Below are 22,912 nucleotides of genomic sequence, written 5' to 3'. Positions count from 1 at the left end.
CTCTAATATAAAAGGTTTTGGAGCTTACAAACTCTTCAAATTTAATTGATAAATTTTTTTCCAAATAATTTATAAGCTGTCAAAATAAGTTGTTTTGGAACTTATAAGCTGTTTTTAAAAAAAATATGGAATCCTCTATTTTTTAAAAAAATATCTTATTTTAATATTTTTTTCTCTAAAATATCCTTATATAATTTCATAAATCATCATCTTATCCATAAATTTTTATAAACCTAATATCTTTCTATCTCTACCGACTTCTCTTCCGGCGCTGTGTCATCTTCTCCGTCAACACCTCTGTCTAATTTTCTCTCCACTGATACAGAAATTCGTCCAAAATCTTCTATTAATAAAAAGCCCCAAACCCTTTATTAATAGTATTATATCCTTTTTAATAATTTTATTAATTAAAAGATCTTATAATATCAAATACATCAATACTTTTAAGTTGATTGTAATAAATTTATCCAAACATTTTAAGAATTTATTTTTAAAATAAGATCTAACAACTTATAAATTGTACGAATTTATAAACTATTTTTAATAAATTTTGTACCATTTATAAACTGTTTTTAATAAGTTTAGCTAAAAGACTCGTTAAAATTCATGATGACTTCTAGTAAAAATATGTTATAAAAAATCATTAATGATTAAAATAAATTAGCACTTGATTATACCAGACAAATTTTAATTAAGATAAGAAGCTTTGGAGGATAAAGTTGGGGGTATTACAGGAATAAAGAGAGTTCAATAGTTGAATTTATAGAAAATTGGCTTTGAAGACAAATTAAAAATAGATATTTTTTAGAATAATTTATTGAGTAAAATTTATTTTCATCCAAAATTTTGGACTTTCATAATAACTTGATTTACATTACAAGGCGAGCCGCGAGGCTACTTAATCGATTCGCATTTGGACGTGGGCCTCTAATCGGGTCGGAACGGTGTCTCGAGAAATTTTCATCACTGGGTTCAACTTAACCGGCCGGATTAATTAGGGCGGCGGAGCCAACTGCGATCTTCCTCCGCCTCCCCCGCCCTGCAACAAAGTCTCGAGTCAAGCGATCTTTCCTTTACCCGTTGCTGCTCTTCATTCTCGTGATCACGGAACTTCTCATATCGTTACGATTCATCTTCGACGCCTGATTCCTACAGGATTTATAGTTCATTTAAGCTACAGTAGCCAAAGAGGGTAGCAAGGCTTCACTATTTTCATTGGTATGATAATTCTAAGTTCAGTTCTGATTTTATCTGCGCAATGGAATTGACATCTTTTTTTCTCTTCTTGTCGAGGTAGTGTTTGCTAAGGCCTCAGTGTTAATCTGTTAGGGAACCACTGATTTCTTCTTTTCGCGTGCAACTTACTGCTATATGTATTTGTATAGAACATAGAGAAACTAAGAGGTCTTATGATCAGTGTCTTGCTGATTTTCCCACTCTTTGACAAATTGGTGATGCTTTTGTGCTTCCGAGAATTTAAAGTGTGATAGAGCAATTGGTTGTCATTCGTTGCACTGATGGAAAATTTCTGCAAACATGAACATCTTTTGGTCCTGGGGTCATTTTATGGATAGGATGGCAAAGCCCTGGTTCCATTGAAGAGCTCAAAACTTATACATTAGTCAAGTTTGCTACCTGATAGCTTTTACCATGAAGAAATTTTCAAAAAAAAAAAACATTTCAAGATATATAATATGAATATCTATAACTGGAATGAGCATATTGGAAAAGCTAAATTCTAATTAAAAGGTAAAGACGAGCTAATCCTAACAAAAAAATGTCCAACAAAAAGGTTATGCTTCAATTTTGAAGAGTCATTCCTATCCTAGCCATATAACTGATTGCTGCTACTTAAACTAATTACTGATGGACTTGACTATATTGAAATAATCTTTTAGGAGAGTAGCTCAAATATTCTTGACAATGAAATGTGGATATTCACTACTTAGTAGCAACATTAGCTTCTAAAAGGATGTCGGGAGACTTTGGAAGGATAAATACACCTTGAACCTTATTTTTTTAGGCACCATTTGAGATAGTAACCCACCTTTTGATGGAGTTGAATCAAATGATTATCAAGATTCACATTCTTAAGATAGGATAAAATTCAGTTTTGTTCATATGATTTGAATGCATTAGCCCAATTTCTTGATGGAGCTTTATTTGTGTGGCGGATGTGGGTGACCATTTTTCCTTGTTTAAAATTTCTTCCTTTCCTTTCTGTCACATATTCCTCTGATTTGTCCTCCAATGTAACAAGACATAAGTGTTTCTGAAGTGAGAACAAGTTAAATATGATTGGCCAAAGCTAACCAGAGTCATCTTTAAATTAGGATAAGTGTGTTGTGAATCAGCGAGAAAAGGATTGCTCATCCAAAGCAAATATGTTTCAAATTAGTTAAGATTGCAAATGAACTTTTTTAATTGTATGATGATTGACTTATCAGACATCAGCATTTATCGGATTCTGCTTTTACCAATTTTAGATTGGCTGGCTTTGTGGACATGAAAATTTTATCATAGACAATATTATGTTTTAGGGGGAAAATAATAAAATCATAACATATGTGCAAGCCTCTGCAAAATTGCAATTTGCTGAATTCACCTTGAGTTATTTTGTTTGTAATATCAGTGGAAAATATCCCCATTGGTTTCAAGGAGAATAACACTGTATTTTATTCCATGATTAAGTTTAGCTTCTAGAGCATAAAAAAATTGATGTTGTTAGTTGTTACTATGCTGCAAGTTTAGATAGAGATGGACATCTTACTTAGTTCATGGTTCCTATTATGACCCAACTCAAATGACACAACTTAGAATCTTACACTAACCTGATAGGTATGAACGATGTGGACCAAAATAGTTTAGGCCTACACGGGCAATAGTTGACAAATCCCTTAATTAAACCACAAGTTCCAATATGAGGCAAATTTGGAGTGCCACAATCTCCTGCAATTAAGAGCTCACATCTTTCATCTTTCTCAAGGCCCTAAAGTTCATAGTTGGTGGGATGTGAGGTTAGATTTTAGCTCCATATTTCCACCCAAAGTTTTTAAGGATTCTTCCATATCTGTTTCAATCTTTGGTTGGAATGGTATAGTTTGGCTTAGTGCTACGTTTGGTTGGCATTCACATGCTTTGTAGTGGCCCAAGATTAACTTAAATGAGTTTTGACCTTAATTCCTTTCATTCATCTTGTTTCCCTCCAAATATAAACCTATATCAATTAGAAAGTCAACTAAATTAAAATTTTAGTTAGCAAACTTCTAAAATAAATTAAGCATCCCTAGCTAATGATTATATCTACTAATATAAAAATGTTTGCGGTTCCATTTCGGGAATCCAGAATATATGTGAACAATTAAGGATTTGTACTGTGATGGTGCATTTATGGAAACCTGATTTTTAATCACACTAGAAACACCTTTTAGTTTCATAAGTTTGAGTTCTAATGGCAACTTATTTAGATATTCTCTCTTATGGAACGCCAAATTGTTACCCAATGAATAGATCAAGAAACTACTAAATCTAAATGTATAAAAATGTAGTTTCATAATAATAAATGAATCAAGGGAGTAGCAAAGATGTAGCTAAGATGGATAGCTATGAAATTCTTGCAAGTCATAATTTTAGATGTTTTGGATTCCTTATTCAATAAGGAGACATTCATGAAAATATCATTTATGAGATAAAAATAAACTTGAATAATGAATAAAGCTGTTGAGCTTTCTCACTCTTTGTGCAATAGTTATGTGCCCCTTGTTCTTGAAAGAAATTTATTAGATGATGTTACAATGCACTATACTTTATAGATCAGAGTGATGAGCTCTTAGGAAGCAACACACATAAAGAAGGTATAGGTATATGTATGATAAGATATATGTTGGGTTACCTAGATTGGATAAAGTAATAAAATATTATGAAAGAGTAATTAGGTGTAGCTTTAATAGATGATAAAATTTAAGGAAATAAGGTGACATGGTATAGACATATTTGAAGATGACCAATAGATTTGATAGCTACAACGGTTGAATAAATTGGATTGGAAGGCGTAATAATACAGGGAAACAATAAAACTTTATTAATAATAAATAAATAAATTGATTTTTTTAAGTCTAGTTATATAGTCTGTAGAGATTTGAGGCATAAGATTCATGTATCCGTCCCCAAAATAGTTGGGACAAACATGGATGATGATGATGTTGATGATGACCGTCTTGCCTTTCAGATAAGAAAAGAAGATATGTTGAACAAGAAGAAAAAAATTGATTTTGACAAAAAATACGGAGAATAATTTATTAAGAGAACCAAGGGGTTCAAAGGAACAACTGGGTTTTAAATGCACAAAAATGTAGGATCCACAACTTGAATAATTTGTTAGCTTTGTGTTTACTTCTGTATGCTTTCTCTAATCATATTGGGTGTCTAAAAGTAAAAGACTATTTGCAGCCATATGCCATTTGAACTGCATCTTTAAATGCAAAATCCACTTTGCATCTTTCTAGGGAGGACTACATTGCTCCTGATTCAATGAAGCATAGAAGGGAAGTGAATATCTACCCCCTTATCCACAAAGTCAGACATGGATACAAAATATTGTTGGCTATCGGAGAATTATTTCCACCTCAATATCGTCTTGCTGCTAGCATTCTTGGGCTTGGGATGGGAGTGAGTAGTTTGTACATGGTGTTGCGAGAAGGGAAACTGAGCAGTTTTCAATTATCATGGGGAACCCAGCCAGATGATTCATCCAAGATTGTTTATGTGGCTGGCTTAAGAAATCTGGGAAATAATTGTTTTCTTAATGTAGTTTTGCAGGTAATCTCGGTAGTTTAAATCATCAAATTAGTTCATGATGGTTATGTTGTTGTGGTAATGTCCATATAACACTTCATTAACAGCAACTACAGATATGTTTTCCTTTATAAACAAATATGAAATGACCAACAAGGTATGCTGGAAACTTGAGATTATTACTGGTGCAACTATAGGTAAAAGAGGAAGGTTAGAACCCAGTTTTGAACTGGTATGGTAAAAAATGACTAAATATTTTGCTTAGTTAGATATATGGTCTTAATGATGTTAAACTATCCATCTGGTCTTTTTACTCCATTTGTTCTATTCCCTAAAACATTCTTTCTTGTTCGATTGCATATTTGAAATTCTCAATTTTGTCAGCACTGATATGGCTATATATTCCTTTTAACTTATTCACTCTTCTTAACTTCCTCCATGCATGGGAGTGTTGTCCTCATAATGTAACTTCTTTACAAGTTGTTAGGACCACGTTCATTTGTCATTCCTGAAGTCATGTTGTTTATCTTTTTGAAATGTGTATTTTCTAAATCAGGTTTATTCTTTGTCACATCCACTTTACAAAAGATACAATTAATTATATAAATTATTTTGAACTGATATGGTAAAAGTCTTCACCCATCATTTACTATGATTGACCTGTTCTGTATGGGTTACTGCATGCTGTTGTTTTCTGTGCTATCCTTTTTAACTTAAAATTTACTCATATAGATCTGCTGGTATCAGTGTCATAATATCGAACTATAGATCTGTTTTTAAAACTGGAACCCATACATGAAATTTATCCATCAACTTTTAGTGCTTTTTTGTTCTCCACATTTGGTCACAATTTATTTTCATGCGAAGAACTCATCATACTTGCATGCTTCAGTTAAACCTCTTTAAAGATTTTTTATTTTTTATTTTTTATTTTGCTCAATATCATGTCTGAACGAAAATTTCTATATTCAGGCACTCGCCAGCTGCAGCTGGTTTGTCCGCTTTCTTCAGAATGTACCAGTGAGTGATGTTGAATCTATTGTAGAATGTATGCCACTTCTAGCTTCATTGGCAACATTATTAGAAGGTGAGCTAATTATCATATTCTTGTCTTTAGTGATTCAATATTGTTTCAACTTTCAAGTACCTTTGGTTAACATAGTTAATTATACTTATTCTGATGTTTAATGATATGTTTAGGGTTAGTAAGACTTTGTTTTCCAACTTGCAACGCAACAATGCTAGGCAAATTTACATTTTCTTGCAATTTTCATCTCATTAGTTTTTGTTTGCTGTAGATCTATGTATTATCCATGATGAAAAGACTATATTGGATCCACGAAGATTGATGCTTGCCTTAAGTTTCTATGCTAATGGTTTCACATTAACCAAACAGCAGGTTATGATCTTAAAAGGATACAGTCTATAATGTTTCTAGTTCTGTTCATAAGAACTTAAACATATCTCTGTCTGTTTTAATTTCACTCTAGGATGCTGCAGAAGCACTTCTTCATCTTTTGTCTTCTTTAGAAGAGGAAATTTTGCACTCTTACATGCTGCACAGAAGTTCTCTCGCTGAAATAATGAGTATTCCTTCTAGGATTCATAAACTAAACAGCAAAACCCAGACAGATTTGGAGCTATGGAGAACTTTTGTTTGTGGGCCATTTGATGGAGCAATCAGAAGCACATTAACTTGCAGGAGTTGTTCGACTGTGGTAATGACCTTTTCTTCATGGTAATCACCAGGTTCTGGTGTGCCGCAGTTTAATAATATTAAGTTGCCAGGCTATGCCTATTATGCAGTTAATTACATGCACAGATTTTTTTGCTTGGTTATTCAAATTCTTGTAAAGGATAAGCTAGTCATTTTAGAAATGCAGTTTGCTACTGTAAAAGAGACCAATTTTCCTCTGACTTATTTCCAAGCAAGTGACAAATGATGCGATATTGTACTGTAAGGGTGTGATCTGAATAGAAATCAGTTGCTCTGAGGTTTATGGGTGGCTGACCAGAACCATATGGGTTTTCATGCTGACAACTGTACCTTGAGTACTGTCTAGTGCTGGTCGACACCAATGAGAAAGAAAAAGAAGTGGAAGAAGAAAGCCTCACTTGTGGTTATGCTGTTGCTTTGGAGCTGGAGTCAAACTGTCTTGAGGCATTTTGCATCTTGATAGCTGGCCACAATGGTATATGCTGCCTGATACAGAACTGTCTTTAAAGCTGTGGGTTGCCCTGCATTTTATCCAACTATTTAATTGCAAATAAAGATCTGCATATGTTTCAAACCAATTCCACTAACTTCAGCTACTACCTAGGCAATATTTCACAAATGTTATCATGCTATTGTTTTACCAATATTTCAAAAGGAAATCAAAATGAATGGTTTGCAATCGAGAACACTGCTGCACACATGAGAATAAACAAGAATTAAGAAGGAAGAAAACCAAAGCAAGGTGAAAGAGGATCTAAGAATCTCTTCATATCAATCAACTAAGAATTTTGGTAATTGCAAGCATGTATGCCACACTTCAAACTTGGTTAAGCTAATCACACTTTAAAAACTAGGTTTATAGCTTGGAATAAGATTATTGAAGTTAAGGCCAAGAACCAAAGCAGAAACCTCAAAAAGGTTACCCTAATAGATCTGTGGTAGAATGTTCCAGACAACGTCATATGTCCTTAAGTAACACTTAAAACCTAAAAAGAACTTCTTGTTCTAAAATTTTGTGCTACTAAATCATTTTGCTTGTTTTATTAGATTCTTCTCATTTAACTTCTTTTTGAAATTCTACAGCTATTGTGGGATATTGAACACTTTCTTTCATTGCCTCTCGCACCTGTTCTCGACAGTAATGGTGATATTGTATGTATATTGAGGATTTCATTTAGTTACTATTGTTTATTTGTTCTTACCACAATATGTCCTTTCAATAAATTGTTTTCCATATTTTCAAATCTTTTTACTAGATAGAAGGGTGCAGTGTGATAGATTGTCTTAAGAAGTTCACAACGGCTGAATATCTAGAGAATTACCACTGCGATCGCTGTTGGCATATTGCTGCTATAAAATGCTTGTCTCTCACATCAAATAACAATGGGGTACCGTTTGTGATTCTGCATAATCAATCCCTTGTTTTTGTAGCAAGGAAAGATGCTAGAACTTATTTCATTGTGTTCCTAAATAATATTTGTCTGACCTTTTCACATTTCATCACAGGAAAAACTTGATAAGCTTAAGCATTGTGTCAATCTTGGTTGTTGTGATTGCAAAAATCTACTTGATCAACAGGAAATTAAGTGGTCTGGTTTTTCATGTGTATTAAAACAGCTAAGTATAACTCGATGTCCTAAGGTGTGGTTGGCTTGCTTCTTCCCATTTTGTTGACTGTTGAAGAAAAGGAAATACTTGGACTTTAATCCTGCTATAATTTATGAATTTCCAGATTCTGTGCATCCATTTGCAGCGTGCTTCAATGAATGATTATGGTGAACTTATCAAGCTTCAGGTTTGCAATTTTACATTATATAGTTGTACATGGAAGATTTGGTGCTCCGTTGATTCTGCTTTGCTAAGTAACAAGGGTGTTTTGATGATAGGGTCATGTTTCTTTTCCTTTTATTCTGGACCTCTTTCCTTTTACCAGAACAAGTAAAACATTGGGAGAAGGACCCCTAGTGCCATGTACTCGCGAAAATGCAAATAGAAAGCTGCAGCCACTAGATCCTCAATTGATGCAAATGTATATTCAGTACAAGAAACAGAGTTTGGAACTTGTACATGGAACTGCTGGAGAGGACTCTTTGTTGAAAGGTATTCCTACAAATAATTTCAAAAACCCAACTAATGAATTGCCACATGGCACGTCTGGTGAAATGATCGCCATAGGCAAGCACAATGTTTCGGACAAGAAGACTGAAATAGCTGCCGTAGCTTCTGATTCCCAAGCGTTGTCAGGTATAAAGGTAAATTATCTTTGTTTTCAATACAACTATTTTTCCAGTATTCAATTTTAAGATGAATTTACATGACTGTGTCAGTTGTTTTGTCCTCTCTATATTTCACATATCTTGACGAGGAACTTCCAGCTATTTATATGATGATATTGTCATTGATCAATTGGCAACTTTTTGGTCCCTTGGGCTATGGTGTAGCTACAACGACGCTCCAGCAGTTCCCAAGCACCCACGGTCCGAATCTCAGCTACGACACACTGCAGGTTTATTTCTCTAGTGGGATGACAAATCTGGGATGTTGGCTGCCGGCAACGAGACACTTGTGCTTTTGGATTTACTCTGGTGGCCGGTGGTAAATTTTTGTGGGGCCGGGCCGGTCATCTCCAAGATTAGTCGGTTCGAAGAGCTAGATATTTGGGTTAACATGAAAAAATGACAACGTTTTGGCTGTTGCTTTTATTGGATGAGATGTGATAGATTGTGCGACACTAGAAAATAAACTTGATTCAGAACACCTAGAGGTAGTGAGTTTTCGGATTTACTTTAGTGGCCGGTGATAAATTTTCGTGGGGCCGGGCCGGTCATCTTTAGGATTAGTCGGTTCGAAGAGCTAGATATTTGAGTTAACATAAAAAAAATGACAATGTTTTGGCTATTGCTTTTATTGGATGAGATGTGACAGATTGTGCGGCATTAGAAAATAAACTTGATTCAGAAGAACACCTAGAGGTCAGTGAGTCGTGAAGCTGAGAGGAGTGTTTTTGTCAGCCAGTCCTTAGAGAGAATTTGAAACTTGCTGTTAAAATTCAAGAAGTACATAGAATTACAGAGGGCAAGATGCGATTAATAAGCAATTAATAGAGAAGGTACATGTCCACAACTAGTAATCCATTAGATTTTATGGTTAAGAGTAAATTTAGGATTGATCCACCAAGGAAGGGAGGGCTGTAGTAATTAATGTACAGGATATAATCCTGTAATTACGCCAATGCTTACATAGAATTCTATATAGTCCATGTAATTGACTCCAAATGGTTGAGACTCATGGTTTGTTAGTAAAGTATAATGGTTTATTCAAACTCTCTAATTATCCGTATCCTGTATTCTGCAACTTTTGCCATTCATGCTTTCAGCTTCTATTGAATGCAGGGTAGTGAAGCTATTACAGGCTCCTATTATCGTCTTTCATCTGTTGTTGAACACTATGGAAAATCTGGAAGTGGGCATTACGCAATCTATAGGAGAGTAACAAGCGAGTCATTTGGTGGCAATTCAAATAGCACTCCAGAAACTGAACAAAGTCAATGGTTTTATGTCTCGGACCATGAAGTATTGAATGTTTCCATAGAGACTGTATTTGCTGCAGAGGCCAGTCTGCTCTTCTACGAGAGAATTGATGGGAACTTCCATATAGCCGCATAAGGGTATGACATGTTTAACTTATGCACTTTTTACCTGTTATTTCGCTCTATTGAATTATCAGAAGGATAGAACTGGTTGAGAATTGGGATTTCTTTAATCCACAATGTCGTCTATTTCTGTTGATCTGCATGATATGTTGTCCTTATACTGTAAGTATGAAATAATGCTAATTATGCCATTATAAAGATCGCCATTTCGTGAGTGTGCATTGTATTTTAATACCATGGACTTCACAAACATTTATATAATCCACTTTCCATTTAGGGCAGGATAGGAATATTTTTATATGGTGCTTTAGAGACCAAATAACTTCTGGAAGTGAAATATGATATTCCTAAATTTATACCCAAGGTCCTTTTAATGTAGACTTTTGCCTCGGGACAATGGTACAACGGTTAAACTCTCCCATGGTTAATTAGATATTTAAGATTTGAATCCTATTTACGACATATTGCAGGGCATTTTTCTCCCGTGGGATAATAAACCTAAGAACGCTGGTTGCTCCGGATGGACAACCTCGAGCACTTCCTAATTTATTTTGATGGTTGGTAGAAAATTTTAATAGAGACGGGTCAGTCATCTTCAGTATTAATCGGTTCGTAAGTTGGATAACTAGATTAAAAAAAGATTAATATAGGCTTTTAAATACTTAAAGAACTTAGTAAAAAGGATTGGACAGACGGTATAAAAATTGATTAATATATGTAGTTCTTCTTTATGTTTAAAATATTATTTAAAATTAAACAAATAAACATCTGTAAAACATTTTGCATGTTCCAATATACTATATGCTGTAATTGTATATTATTGTTTATGCCTCAAGTCAAAGCAGTAAAGAAAATTTTGTTTTTTTTTAAAAAAAACTAAAATTATTGGTTGGCAATGTACAAATTATTTTTAATAAAATATTAAAATTCGAAAGAAAAAAAAATCGCTATCAGCATCAAATTTGCTTGATTGTGCTTGAAATGGCAGAGGAGAATCTGAGCTTGGGAGGGGAGCACAAGGAACGAGCACTTGCTGTATGTCGGATCTGGTTGAAGGGGCTGAAAGTCTATGCTCACTGAACGTGCATGAGGGGAGCAGAGCAGCACTGCAAAATATCTCAAAATGCATGCCCTAGTGAAAGAATACAATAGCTGTCCTTTCAGGTGAATCATGATGTGGGAAACTATTATAAGACCTAATTTGCCATGTTTGGGCAACTGTAAGTTCATTTTTTTTTTCGATCACATATTCAAACCTGATATGCGTCTGACTCGGTATGTCAGCAAAACATATTCTTGACTTTTTATTTTGGAAGTAAATTGTAGTGCTTAGCTCTGCATGCATATATTGTTATAGCCATGGCACGCACAGTAAAGTTAATTTTATGTTTCTGATTATTCCAAGCATCGAATGTCACAGTAGCTAAATATATACTTCATTCGACATTATTTTAGTGAATCCTATCGTTTTGAAGAAAATATTTCTAATTATTTAACATATGAATTTCTATCCTCTGTGTATATTATAGATTATGAAGTGTTTTGGATTCTACATATATGTTTTGGTAAAAGCTTTCAGATAAAAAAATTATATATATATATATATAGACACGAACGTTATCCTGCGCGACTTAGGATGCGCGATTGTGCGTGATTGCTTCGTTGGCATATTGCGACGTGGATGCGGTTCTCTCTTGCTTTGCTGACCGCGTCCTAACTTCTTTCCTTTTGCATTTTTTCCACGCGATACTTCCTTCTTCGTCGCCAGAGCAAAAACTAGGGCAACCAGATCTTGCGCTGTGGTTCCACCGAAGCTTCTAGATCCTTCTTCGCTGCCATCTCTCTCGACTAACCTTCGACGAGAAGCTGTCCTTGCCCCTGCGCTGTTGTTCCACCGAAACTAGGCAGACCCTCGCGCCCCTCGCCATCTCTCTGCGCTGTTGTTCCGCCGAAACTAGGCAGATCCTCGCGCCCTTCGCCATCTCTCTGCGCTGTTGTTCCGCCGAAACTAGGCAGATCCTCGCGCCCTTCGCCATCTCTCTGCGCTGTTGTTCCGTCAAAACTAGGCAGATCCTCGCTGTTGGGGTTGCAAACATAGTCCCAAGTTGAAAACACATGAGAAAGATCATGTGTTTATAAGAAAAAAATATCTGGCCTTTTGGGTAGAGCCCAAGAGCAAAGCCATGAGGGTCTAGGCCCAAAGTGGACAATATCATACAATTATGGAGATATCTAAATTCTTTTCGATCCAACAATTAGTATCAGAGCCCAGATTACTAGACGGTTTAACCGTCGACTGTGCACAGGAGCTATGGTTTGATTGAGCCATGTGAGTACAATATTGACCTCGAACAAAAAAAGCGGGAGCTCCTATGTTCGGATCAAGAGGACCAGATACCAGGCAGGAAGTCCTAGTAGGTTGGGTGGACCGAGGGGCAGAAAGACCTGGTGGGTCAAGGATCGGACGTGGGGATGCCTGTGGTCCTTTGTTTGAGGGGGGGGGGATTGTTGGGGTTGCAAGGTTGCAAACATAGTCCCACATTGAAAACACATGGGAAAGATCATGGGTTTATAAGAAAAAAGATATCTCCATTGGGATGAGGCTTTTTGGATAGAGCCCAAGAGCAAAACCATGAGGGTCTAGGCCCAAAATGGATAATATCATACAATTGTGGAGATATCTAAATTCTTTTCGATCCAACACTCGCGCCCCTCGCCATCTCTCTGCACTGTTGTTATGCCCAAACTAGGCAGATCCTTGCGCCCCTCGCCGTTGCGACGCTGCCCCTTCCAGACTGGGGTCGCGAAGCTTCCAGAACCTCGCTCTCAGATCCTCATGCCGACCTCACGCCACAACTAGGCAGAACCTCGCTGTCCTTGCCCCTTCCAGAACTGTACTGCCCCATTGTTCTCCCTGCCGACCTCACGCTGCAACCCTCTTTGTAAGAATGCTTGGTCCATTTTCTATTTTCCATTGTTCATTTTTGAAATTAACAACTGCTGGAAAATATGAAATTATAACTGTTGGATCTTGTGCGTGAACTTCATCGGTTAAATGTTCAGGACAACAAGTAATCTATAAAAAATCATGTTGGTTATGTCATTGTAATTTCTATTTCCATGAGTCTTTAGTGGATGCATTCTTCTTGTTCGTTCCACATGATAATACTGTGTTAGATTACTGGCAGCATTTTTTATGTATATTTGATTTTGAATGTTTTTTTTCTGGCTATATGATGATGATATGCAGAGTCTCATTTCATCTGAATTTGAAATTTCCTAGAAATGGATGGAAATTACGGTGAAGATTAGTTATACATTCCTCAAGTTGTAAATGCCCGAAAGCCAAAATATGGGATGGAATTCTCATCAATAGATGAAGCATTTGCATTCTATAACTAATATGCACGTGAATCTGGATTTAGTGGCAGGATAAATAGTAGTAAGAAAAATAAAATGACAAATGAAGTCGTGTGGAAAATATTTGTATGCTTTAAAGAAGGACATACGGATGATCAACGGAATAAACAAGCAAAAGGTGATCAACGGACAAGGGAAAGAGCACGTGGCGAAGTTAGAACTAGTTGTAAGTCAAAGATTTCACTTGTCAAGAAATAAACTGGGCATTCATGGGTTGTCACTAACTTTATAGAAGGTCATAATCATCCACTCTCGACACCTTCAAAGGTGCATTTATTACGCTCACATCGCAATGTTTCAGAAGCAAAAAAAGCATTGACTCAATAGTTTTCAGAGGCTAATGTGCCAACTTGTCAACAAATGCGATTACTAGAGAGAGTATGGAGGGCCCGAGCAAGTAGGTTGCACAGAAAGAGATATTAGAAACTTTGAAAAAGAGTTAAAGGGATCAACAAAAGGGTATCGATGTTGAAACACTAATTGAGCTATTTACATCTGAGAAAGAGAAAAATTCAGTTTTTTTCTTTGAATATGAGACTAATTCAGATAACAGATTTAGTAGGTGTTTTTGGGCTGATCATGTATCAAGAACGGCATACAATGTATTTGGTGATGTAGTTGTATTTGATACAACATATAACACCAACAAATATGAGTTGATTTTTGCTCCATTTGTAGGAGTTAATCATCATCACCAAATAATTATTTTTGGTTGTGGCTTTTTAAGTGATGAGAAAACTGAATCTTTTGTTTGGCTGTTCAACAAGTTTATAGAAGCCATGCCTAAAGGTGCACCAAATGTGATCATCACTGATCAGGAACCTGCTATGACAAAAGCCATTGCCCAAGTTTTCCCTCAGACAGTGCATCGATATTGTTTGTGGCATATACTGAACATATTTTCAGAAAAATTGCATCCTTTGATTTTTCGTGACTACTATCAAAGTATAAACAATGTAATTAGAAATTCTACAGCACCTGATAAATTTGAGAATTCATGGGAAGAGGTTATCAAGTGTGCTAACTTGGAGAACAATGATTGGTTGTCTTTGATGTATGAATTGTGACATAAGTGGGTGCCAGCTTATTTTAGTCATGTATTTTGTGCTGGAATGTCTAGTAGTCAGAGATCTCAAGGCTCACATGCATTTTTCAAGAGATATGTCTCAAATAAAAATTCATCGATGGACTTTATCACCCGTTTCAATAGGGCACTGAGACATCAAAGACACAATGAGTTAGTTGCAGATCATACTGATTTGAATCAGCATCCCAGGGTTAAGATAAACTGGCCAATGGAAACTCAAATGGTTAAGTTATACACAAAAAAAAATGGATGGAGTTTCAAAGTGAAATGAATGAGAGTCATGGTTATTATGTGCAACAAGTATCTATGGAAGTTGAGTCAGTAGTTTACCATGTGATGAATTTTCAAAGTTGTTCTTCCTCCAAACCAAGGGTGCTTACGCATGACAAACAGAGGGACAACATATTTTGTAGCTATAGGAAATTTGAGTTTGATGGCATTCCATGCAGGTATATGTTAGTTTTTTTTCGTATCAACCAAGTATTTCATTTGCCTGATAAGTATATACTCAAACGATGGACACGAGATGCAAAGGTTGGAACAATATATGCTTTGGGGGTACAAAATTTCATTGATGATTCAGATAGGGTTTTGATGTTAAGGCACTCAAAGTTATCCTATAAAGCTTCACTATTAATTGATGATGCATCTTTGACTGATGAGGGAACAAACTTCTTGGATAAACAATTGAATTGTATCTACAGTAAAATTCAAGAGATGAACATTAGTAGAACATGTGACAATAGAGGTCAAATGAAGAAATCTATGGATGAGTCCCCTAATATTATGGATCCTTCTTTAGTAAGAACAAAGGGATGCGGGAAGAGATTGAAATCATCAAAGGAGAAGTCAACCTCAAAGTCTCGGTTATGTCATGGATGTGGGCATTGAGGTGTGTCACATGATAAGCGTAATTGTCCAAATTTGCAACAAGGGTATGTGTCAATTAATTCTCTATTTGTATGTTAATTTTATTTGCAAATTAATTACCTTTATTAAATTATATAAATATGACAATGTGCTGATTGATATATCAACTTTGGATAATCATCATAACAATGATGACGACCCATACGAAGAAGAATTGACATCAATAGCAGACAAGGACTATCAAAGTTTAATTTAAAATTACTGGTTGATTGATTAAAGATAATTATTAAAAATAATAATTGTCTTTATTATTGTAGGTTCTAACAATATGCGTTAGCAAATAATTCAATGGGATAATATTAAACAAATTCTAAAGCTTGGTCAATACAGGAAAATTCGTATTGAAGGTTTCTTTTTTACTTTTGTTAATTATGTCTACTTAGTTCCATAGAAGATGCCTATACAATTTATTTTTAATTTGTTAGCTATTACACTTATGTTAGCTTTAGTTGTGCTTATAGATGCTCATGGAGTAGTTGCAAAGACAAGCACCTAAATCTGAAGCTGTTCTAAAGGTGGAGAAGACGATGTATGCTGCATCATGGAGTAGTTGCAAAGACAAACACCTAAATCTAAAGTTGATGCTTCTCTATGTAGCTTTGTTTTTATCAAACATTCATATGTAGCTTTGTTACAGACTATGCATGCATGTAAACTTCTTGTGGATTTAAACATGATGGCTGAAAAGTTTCTGCTTGGGCAATTTTAAGAAATCCAAAACATCCATCAACTTCTGCATAACAAATGACTATTAGAGTTGAGCTGGTCTGAACTGTAATAAGTGATGTATTTACAAGGAAGCACAATAGAGAACTTACAGTCCTGTTGTTGACAAGATCCTCGTAAAAAAGTATAATATGATGGGAGCTCTTGAAGTAGTCCAAAGAATCAGTACCCAATTTATCGACATGCTTTAGTTTAGGGATCAATGATGTTATATTGTAAGAATGTCCGCTTGCATATTGTATAAGCAATGACTGTTAAAATTCTAGTTTGTGGGAGATATGGGGTTCTATGGTTCACATAGTCCTCATCCTTGGAATGCACATGAGCTTTATGGGTTCCATTTAGTTGCTTCATGTTGCGATCATGAGTATTTGCGAGTATTGAAACTAAACGACGAAGTAGATTTCTTCTGAAAAGAAACATTGCAAAAACTCCTCTCTTATTGAAATACTCGTTTATGCTTTTGTGATGTTGCATGACACCCTGAAAGAGCAGGTAAGCTTATCAAAACTACATGAAAAATAGGAACAAAAACATTGATTCTGTGGATCCGTGGGAGTTTGACTATAATATTTAACCTCTCCCATTAAGTCGTTTGTAATGAAAAATACACACTCCACTTTAAATAGCATCTATTTTGTTCTCATTGTTATTTCTTTGTCTTATACTTTTCGAGTAACTGATGAGTGAATCAATGAATGAGAAGTAATTTCCAAGATTCAATTTTCATTCGATGTGATAAGTAATGACAAACACAACTGTTGAAAGAATGTAAACACACTGAAGCTCTTTCACAGAGAACAAGATCAACTACACTTTCAATATACAAAAATCAATGGTATATAATGGCAACTTGAGCATATGAGGAAGATCTTTGAATAAGGTTTTGGAGCACATCCCATGTTAGTGCAGTTGTAATACATTTTTGAAGCACATCCCATGAAGCAAATCCACAACTTAATCACATTACTTATAACAACGTAGATAAAAAAATTTAGATTAAATCATCATTTTAATTTTGATACAACACTTGTAACAACTCAAACTAAAATCAGTGTTTGAACTTCAAGTCATATAACGACTTCAAACAACATGCCTAATCATCATCATTATCATCACTGATCATAAGAGAATCTAACTGATGCTCTATCTCTATTAATGCATCTTTCAACTTAATAATTTTTTCAGTTTTTGAAAGTTTTCCAAATCTGAACTTGACCTTGAACTTGAAGTTGCACATGATATTTTATTTGGACTAGATGCAAAGGAAGTTGGTACAGATCTTTTTTCGAAGTATTCCTCAAAAGCTTTTTGTGCCTCCTCTCTAGTTTTGAAAGATTTGTGTATGACGCCCTTAAAGCCATTAACATGATCAAAAGTTTCTACCCACGTTTCATAAATTCTCGGTTCACGTCCAACAAATACAACATATGTTTTCCCCTACATTTTAAGGAACATTCAGAATCTTATATAAACAAAATATTAGAACTTAAATCAAATGATTTACCATAGATTGTATATAAAGAGTCGAAGTTTTGCAAGTTTCCTGAAAATTGTAGAACCAAAAGAATATAAGTTATCACTAGTTTCTTATACAAGGAATATTTCAACTGTTTGAGATAACTCTTCAATTCTCTAATTTTCAATATGGTAGTAAATAACTAAAATGAATTGTATTATTCAAACATCTTAAATTTTCAAGCATTGTGAGGTCAGTGGAACATAAAACCTTAGCCTATAAATTAAGGCATCTGCTGAATAGGTCAATTTCCTTGAAAAAATCTTACCAGATTAAATAACAACTACTTTGAAAAGCCCCAATACAAGCTACTTTTCCAAATTTTGCAGCAACTAGCAAGAGGGAAACATGAGAATCCAAAATTCAGCACTGCACTGCTCAATCAAGTAACACAGAAGATGACCAATCTAACTTACCTTAGAATCTGACCAATCTAACTTATTTGCTAGTCGTAACTCCAAATAAAGAAGGCCATAATTTTTTTGAAGGCTTGCATTTGTATGCAGCCAGTATGAAAAAAACTATGAATAGTACAGATGACACAAGATGGACAGCAACCCTACAGGAACGTGCAAGAGGAATTCATCCCCTAAAGGCTTGTAGAAATAGAAATTGAGAATCACCATAACCAATGTGATTAAATCAGATAATACTTTAAGCCCTAAGATGGGAAGAGAGGAAAACTATGAACAAGCATTCTCACAGAGGGGGGCTGTAGCGAGAGGTCGGCAGCGAGAACAAAGGCTTCGTGGCGTGAGGTCGACAGTGAGAACAATGGGGCAGTAATTTCATATTTCCCAGCCGTTGTTAATTTCAAAAATGAGTAATGGGAAGTAGAAGAGGGACCAAGCATTCTTACAAAGAGGGGTTGCAGAGTGAGGTCGAGGATGGCGAGGGGCGCGAGGATCTGCCTAGTTTCGATAGAATAACAACGCAGAGAGATGGCGAGGGGCGTGAGGATCTGCCTAGTTTCGGCGGAACAACAGCGTGAGGGGCGAGGACATGAGGATCAGTGGTTCGGTGGAACAAAGCGTAGGAGTGGCTTCTTCGAAGGTTAGTCGAGAGGGATGGCGGCGAAGAAGGATCTGGAAGCTTCGGCGGAACCATAGCGCAGGATCTGGTTGCCCTAGTTTTTGCTCTGGCGGCGAAGAAGGTGTTAGGACCAAAAGTAGCTAGAGGGGGGGGGGGGTGAATAGCTCGTCGCGTGCTCGTCGCTTGGCGTTGCTTGTTTCTTCAAGGATATGCAGCGGAAAATACAGAAACAAATACAACCACGCTAACACTAGGATTTTACTTGGTATCCACCTCCAAAGGAGGTGACTAATCCAAGGATCCACACCACGCACGCACCCTCCACTATGAAACACTCCTTTTCGGTAACTACCGAGGGCGGAGAAGCCCTACAAGACTCTCAGTACAAGAAGAAGAAAGGGTAGTAAAGATTAAGTAAAAGCTTACAAGAAATGCAGTGAAAACCCTAACCCTAACTTCTTCCTCTTGCAATGGATCCGCCTCTTGACTTGGAAAGCCTCCAAGAACCTTCAAGAACTGGCGATCACGTGCTTGTAGAGAGCTGTGGAGAAGCTGGTGAAGAGCTGGAATGAATCGGTGAAGCAGTATCGTAGCCATCGCACGCCTGCAGCTATAAACGACGCCAACGGTCGGATCCCGATCGATTCAAATGTTCCGAATCGATCGGGGAGGCTTTGGATCGATCCACGGATCGATCCAGAGTTTCTGATCACCGGATCGATCCACGGATCGATCCGGCGCTTATCGCGCGAGGTCGTCATCAGCTGATGATAGGCCTCGGATCGATCCACGGATCGATCCGTGGCTCGTCATTGAAGAACCGGATCAATCCATCGATCGATTCAGAGCTCGGATCGATCCACGGATCGATCCAAAGACTTGGTTTTGCCCAAAACCAAGTCCCAAACCTCCCTAACCAACATCCGGTCAACCTGACCTGTTGGTACATCATGCCTAGCATCCGTCACCCTTGACCTGCCAGACTCCCCACCAAGTGTCCGGTCAATCCCTTTGACCCACTTGGACTTTTACTCGTCGTGCCAAGTATCCGGTCACTCCCTTGACCTACTTGGACTTCCCAACACCAGATGTCCGATCATCCTTGATCCATCTGGATTTCCTTCCTTGCCAAGTATCCAGCCAATCCTTTGACCTACTTGGACTTCCACCAGATGTCTGGTCAACCTTGACCCATCTGGATTTCCTTCCTTGCCAAGTATCCAGTCAATCCTTTGACCTACTCGGACTTCCCAACACCAGATGTCCGATCATCCTTGATCCATCTGGATTTCCTTTGTCTGGCTTCACTCACCAGGACTTTCACCTAGCTTCACTCACTAGGGTTTTCCATCTGCCTAGCTTCACTCACTAGGACTTTCACCTGGCTTCACTCACCAGGATTTCCTTCTGCCTAGCTTCACTCACTAGGACTTTCACCTGGCTTCACTCACCAGGATTTCCTTCTGCCTAGCTTCACTCACTAGGACTTCCTTCTGCCTAACATGCCAGTTAGGACTTCCCAGTCAAGTATCCGGTCAACCTTGACCTACTTGACTCTTCTTCGATCAATATCTTATTGTCAAACATCTAAACCCTAACCAAGACTCAGCTTGGTTAACCAGGTCACCCTTGACCTGAGGGATATTGCACCAACAATCTCCCCCTTTTTGATGTTTGACAATACCACAATAACACTTACAATCCCACATGTAAGTTAGGCTAATCCTATAGCCTCCTTCTTCATGCCACTAGGTAATGAAAGCATAAGTTAAGCTCTTCATTCTCCCCCTAAGAGGGCAAACTCCCTCTAGGTAATGAAAGCCTAACTTACTCCCTTTCACAAGCCCTTTCATTCTCCCCTATTGGCACACATCAACCCCCTACAAAAGAACACATCAACCCGTCTTTGGACACACATCAACCTATGCTCCAATTTTGGGCACACTTCAACAACTCCATTTGTTGAAGACTCTCCCCCTGAAGAGTTGCTCATCGTTGTTCACAACATCACTTATTGTGATCAACACGATACTGAAGGTCCCATACCCTTCATTATCCTTACCCTACATTCTCCCCCAATGTAGGTAAATGCCCATCCTTGAGCATTATCCTTTGAAAACACTTGAACAATGAGGATATCCACTCCCCATTAAAGTTCAATCGCTCAACCTTGAGCATTTTCAAACAGAAGGTTAACCACCTTCCAAGGTTCATGAAAAAAATAAATTTTCATGTCTTTAAAGAGTCCCTTCCCCAAAAGACATGGTGGTAACTTCTGTCATTGCACCAACAATGACTTGGAATCCCTAAACCTTTAGGAAACCCAGATTTAGAAGTTTTGAGGTTCAAATGTTCAAAATTTGAAACAAACCTCAACCTAAACTTCAATGAGGTCTTCCTTAACCATTCCATCCTTGTTTTCAACACGAAAACACCCTTTTTATGTATACAAATGTATTTTAAGGGTTTGGAATGGTTACCTAGACTAAAATAGGTTCAAAGTGCTGAAATCAGCTTTCCCAACCAAAATCAGCAACTTGGATCGATTGGAGTTGGGTTCCAATCGATTGAACCTTTCCGAATCGATCCACCGATCGATTCAGACTACCGGATCGATCGGTTGATCGATCCAGCGAGCCTCTGCTCGATTTGTCTTCAATCGATCCATGGATCGATTCAGCACTCCAATCGATCCATGGATCGATCGAGACTCGATAGTTGCTGAAATTCCATTTCAGTCAACTTCGAAACCCCTAGAAAATTCTACAAAATCCAAAAATTATGAAATTTCGTGTAGACATTGTTTAGGCATATATTATCAAGGAAAATAGTTTTCTATGAAAATACATCATATTTTCAAAGATTGACACAAACTTGAAAACTTGCAAAAACTTTAGTGTTTTCTTCAAGTTTGTGTCTAACTATTCAATGGTGATTACTATCAAAAGATAGCCTTCACCAAGGTTTTCCAAAATCATTTTGAAAACTTTTTCAAAACCAATATCCCACCATATTCCTTGGGCTTAATGCACATGACTTGTACATTAGCTTTCCCAATGATGGAAAAACACATATCTATGTGTTTTGATGAAACTAAAACTCAAAAGAATGCACTAAATCAACATCTTGAGTTTTGTTCATCATCCTAACATCTCACTTGTATCTAATGTGCACTAAAACACATACAAGTCATCTTATAGGTCGTTGTGAGATGTAGAGATTTTGGTTTTTGCCCTAATCTAGGGATCATGCATATCTATCTAGGCATTTTGGAGATATTAGACACCCACCTAGGATGTCACTTGTTAATAAGTGTTGTTAAATGCCTTTTGTCCTTAATTACAAGGAATTAAACTAATGCATGATAATGTTATGGCATACATCAAAAGGAAATAATTTTCAAAAGAAAATATCCTATAACTACATGATGTATGAATGTCATGACATGGTATTTTTGTATTTTTCATAATAAGTCATGAATGCAAAAGTAGACATGATGTCATGGCATATGATGTGCAAACAATCATGGCAAGATTTAGCATAAATAAAATATACCTAGATTAACTATCTAAGTATCCTTAAAACCTTAGCTAAACTTACAACTTAAACCTAGATTGCCCTTAAGTGCGTCAAGAAAACGCCAAAACCTAAATTGGCATTTCTAATTCCCTTGATTAATTTATGCCAATTGAAATTAAGCATATTCCTCAAATGTTGGCATATTTCATTTTTTTCCACAAGAGTAGCACTTTAAAGTTAAGGCCCGGATTGCCTTAAATTTCCTAAGAACATACCAAAATCCCAACTTGGTAGCTCTTATGAATTTCCCAATATGTGCCTTTTAAGATTAAAATCAAATTTTCACCACTAGGCACATTTTACTCTTTCAAGGAGTAAATAATAGTTCCATTTCATTTTCAAAGGTTAACAAAAACCTTGAAAATGCTCCTTGAGTGTCAATTTCCTCAAAGTTGGGTTAACTACCCTTCTAATTGGAGTTGACACTCTCTAACCCATCTATGGGGTAGAGAAGAT

The 22,912-nt window shown here is 36.6% G+C and overlaps 1 protein-coding gene across 3 annotated transcripts; it reads left to right on the top strand.

Moving 5' to 3' along the window:
* The first annotated feature begins 916 nt into the window (after positions 1–916).
* On the top strand, positions 917–11,509 carry LOC122005300 (ubiquitin carboxyl-terminal hydrolase 27-like). 3 transcript variants are annotated; one of them, XM_042560286.1, is made up of 12 exons: positions 918–1,218; positions 4,506–4,818; positions 5,767–5,881; positions 6,093–6,193; positions 6,285–6,512; positions 7,595–7,663; positions 7,768–7,899; positions 8,018–8,152; positions 8,244–8,306; positions 8,398–8,763; positions 9,904–10,178; positions 11,152–11,509. In XM_042560286.1, the coding sequence occupies exons 2-11, from the start codon at positions 4,531–4,533 to the stop codon at positions 10,174–10,176; spliced, it is 1,770 nt and encodes a 589-aa protein (XP_042416220.1). In that variant the 5' UTR covers positions 918–1,218; positions 4,506–4,530; the 3' UTR covers positions 10,177–10,178; positions 11,152–11,509. The 3 variants fall into 3 exon arrangements, with proteins under 3 accessions (XP_042416221.1, XP_042416222.1, XP_042416220.1); XM_042560287.1 differs by lacking the exon at positions 11,152–11,509 and having other exon boundaries at positions 917–1,218; positions 8,398–8,755; positions 9,888–10,141; XM_042560288.1 differs by lacking the exon at positions 11,152–11,509 and having other exon boundaries at positions 917–1,218; positions 8,398–8,755; positions 9,904–10,037.
* The last annotated feature ends 11,403 nt before the right edge of the window (positions 11,510–22,912 follow it).

The sequence above is a fragment of the Zingiber officinale genome, chromosome 7B, assembly GCF_018446385.1.
Source record: "Zingiber officinale cultivar Zhangliang chromosome 7B, Zo_v1.1, whole genome shotgun sequence".
Lineage (NCBI taxonomy): Eukaryota > Viridiplantae > Streptophyta > Magnoliopsida > Zingiberales > Zingiberaceae > Zingiber > Zingiber officinale.
This window is presented reverse-complemented; position numbering and strand designations above follow the sequence as displayed.

Bases quoted from the DNA above. Each gene is read 5' to 3' on its own strand.
- LOC122005300 (XM_042560286.1), top strand. From the start codon at position 4,531: ATGAAGCATAGAAGGGAAGTGAATATCTACCCCCTTATCCACAAAGTC. The intron at 4,819-5,766 runs GTAATCTCGGTA...TTCTATATTCAG, and splicing joins TTCTTAATGTAGTTTTGCAG to GCACTCGCCAGCTGCAGCTG. The intron at 7,664-7,767 runs GTATGTATATTG...TCTTTTTACTAG, and splicing joins TCGACAGTAATGGTGATATT to ATAGAAGGGTGCAGTGTGAT.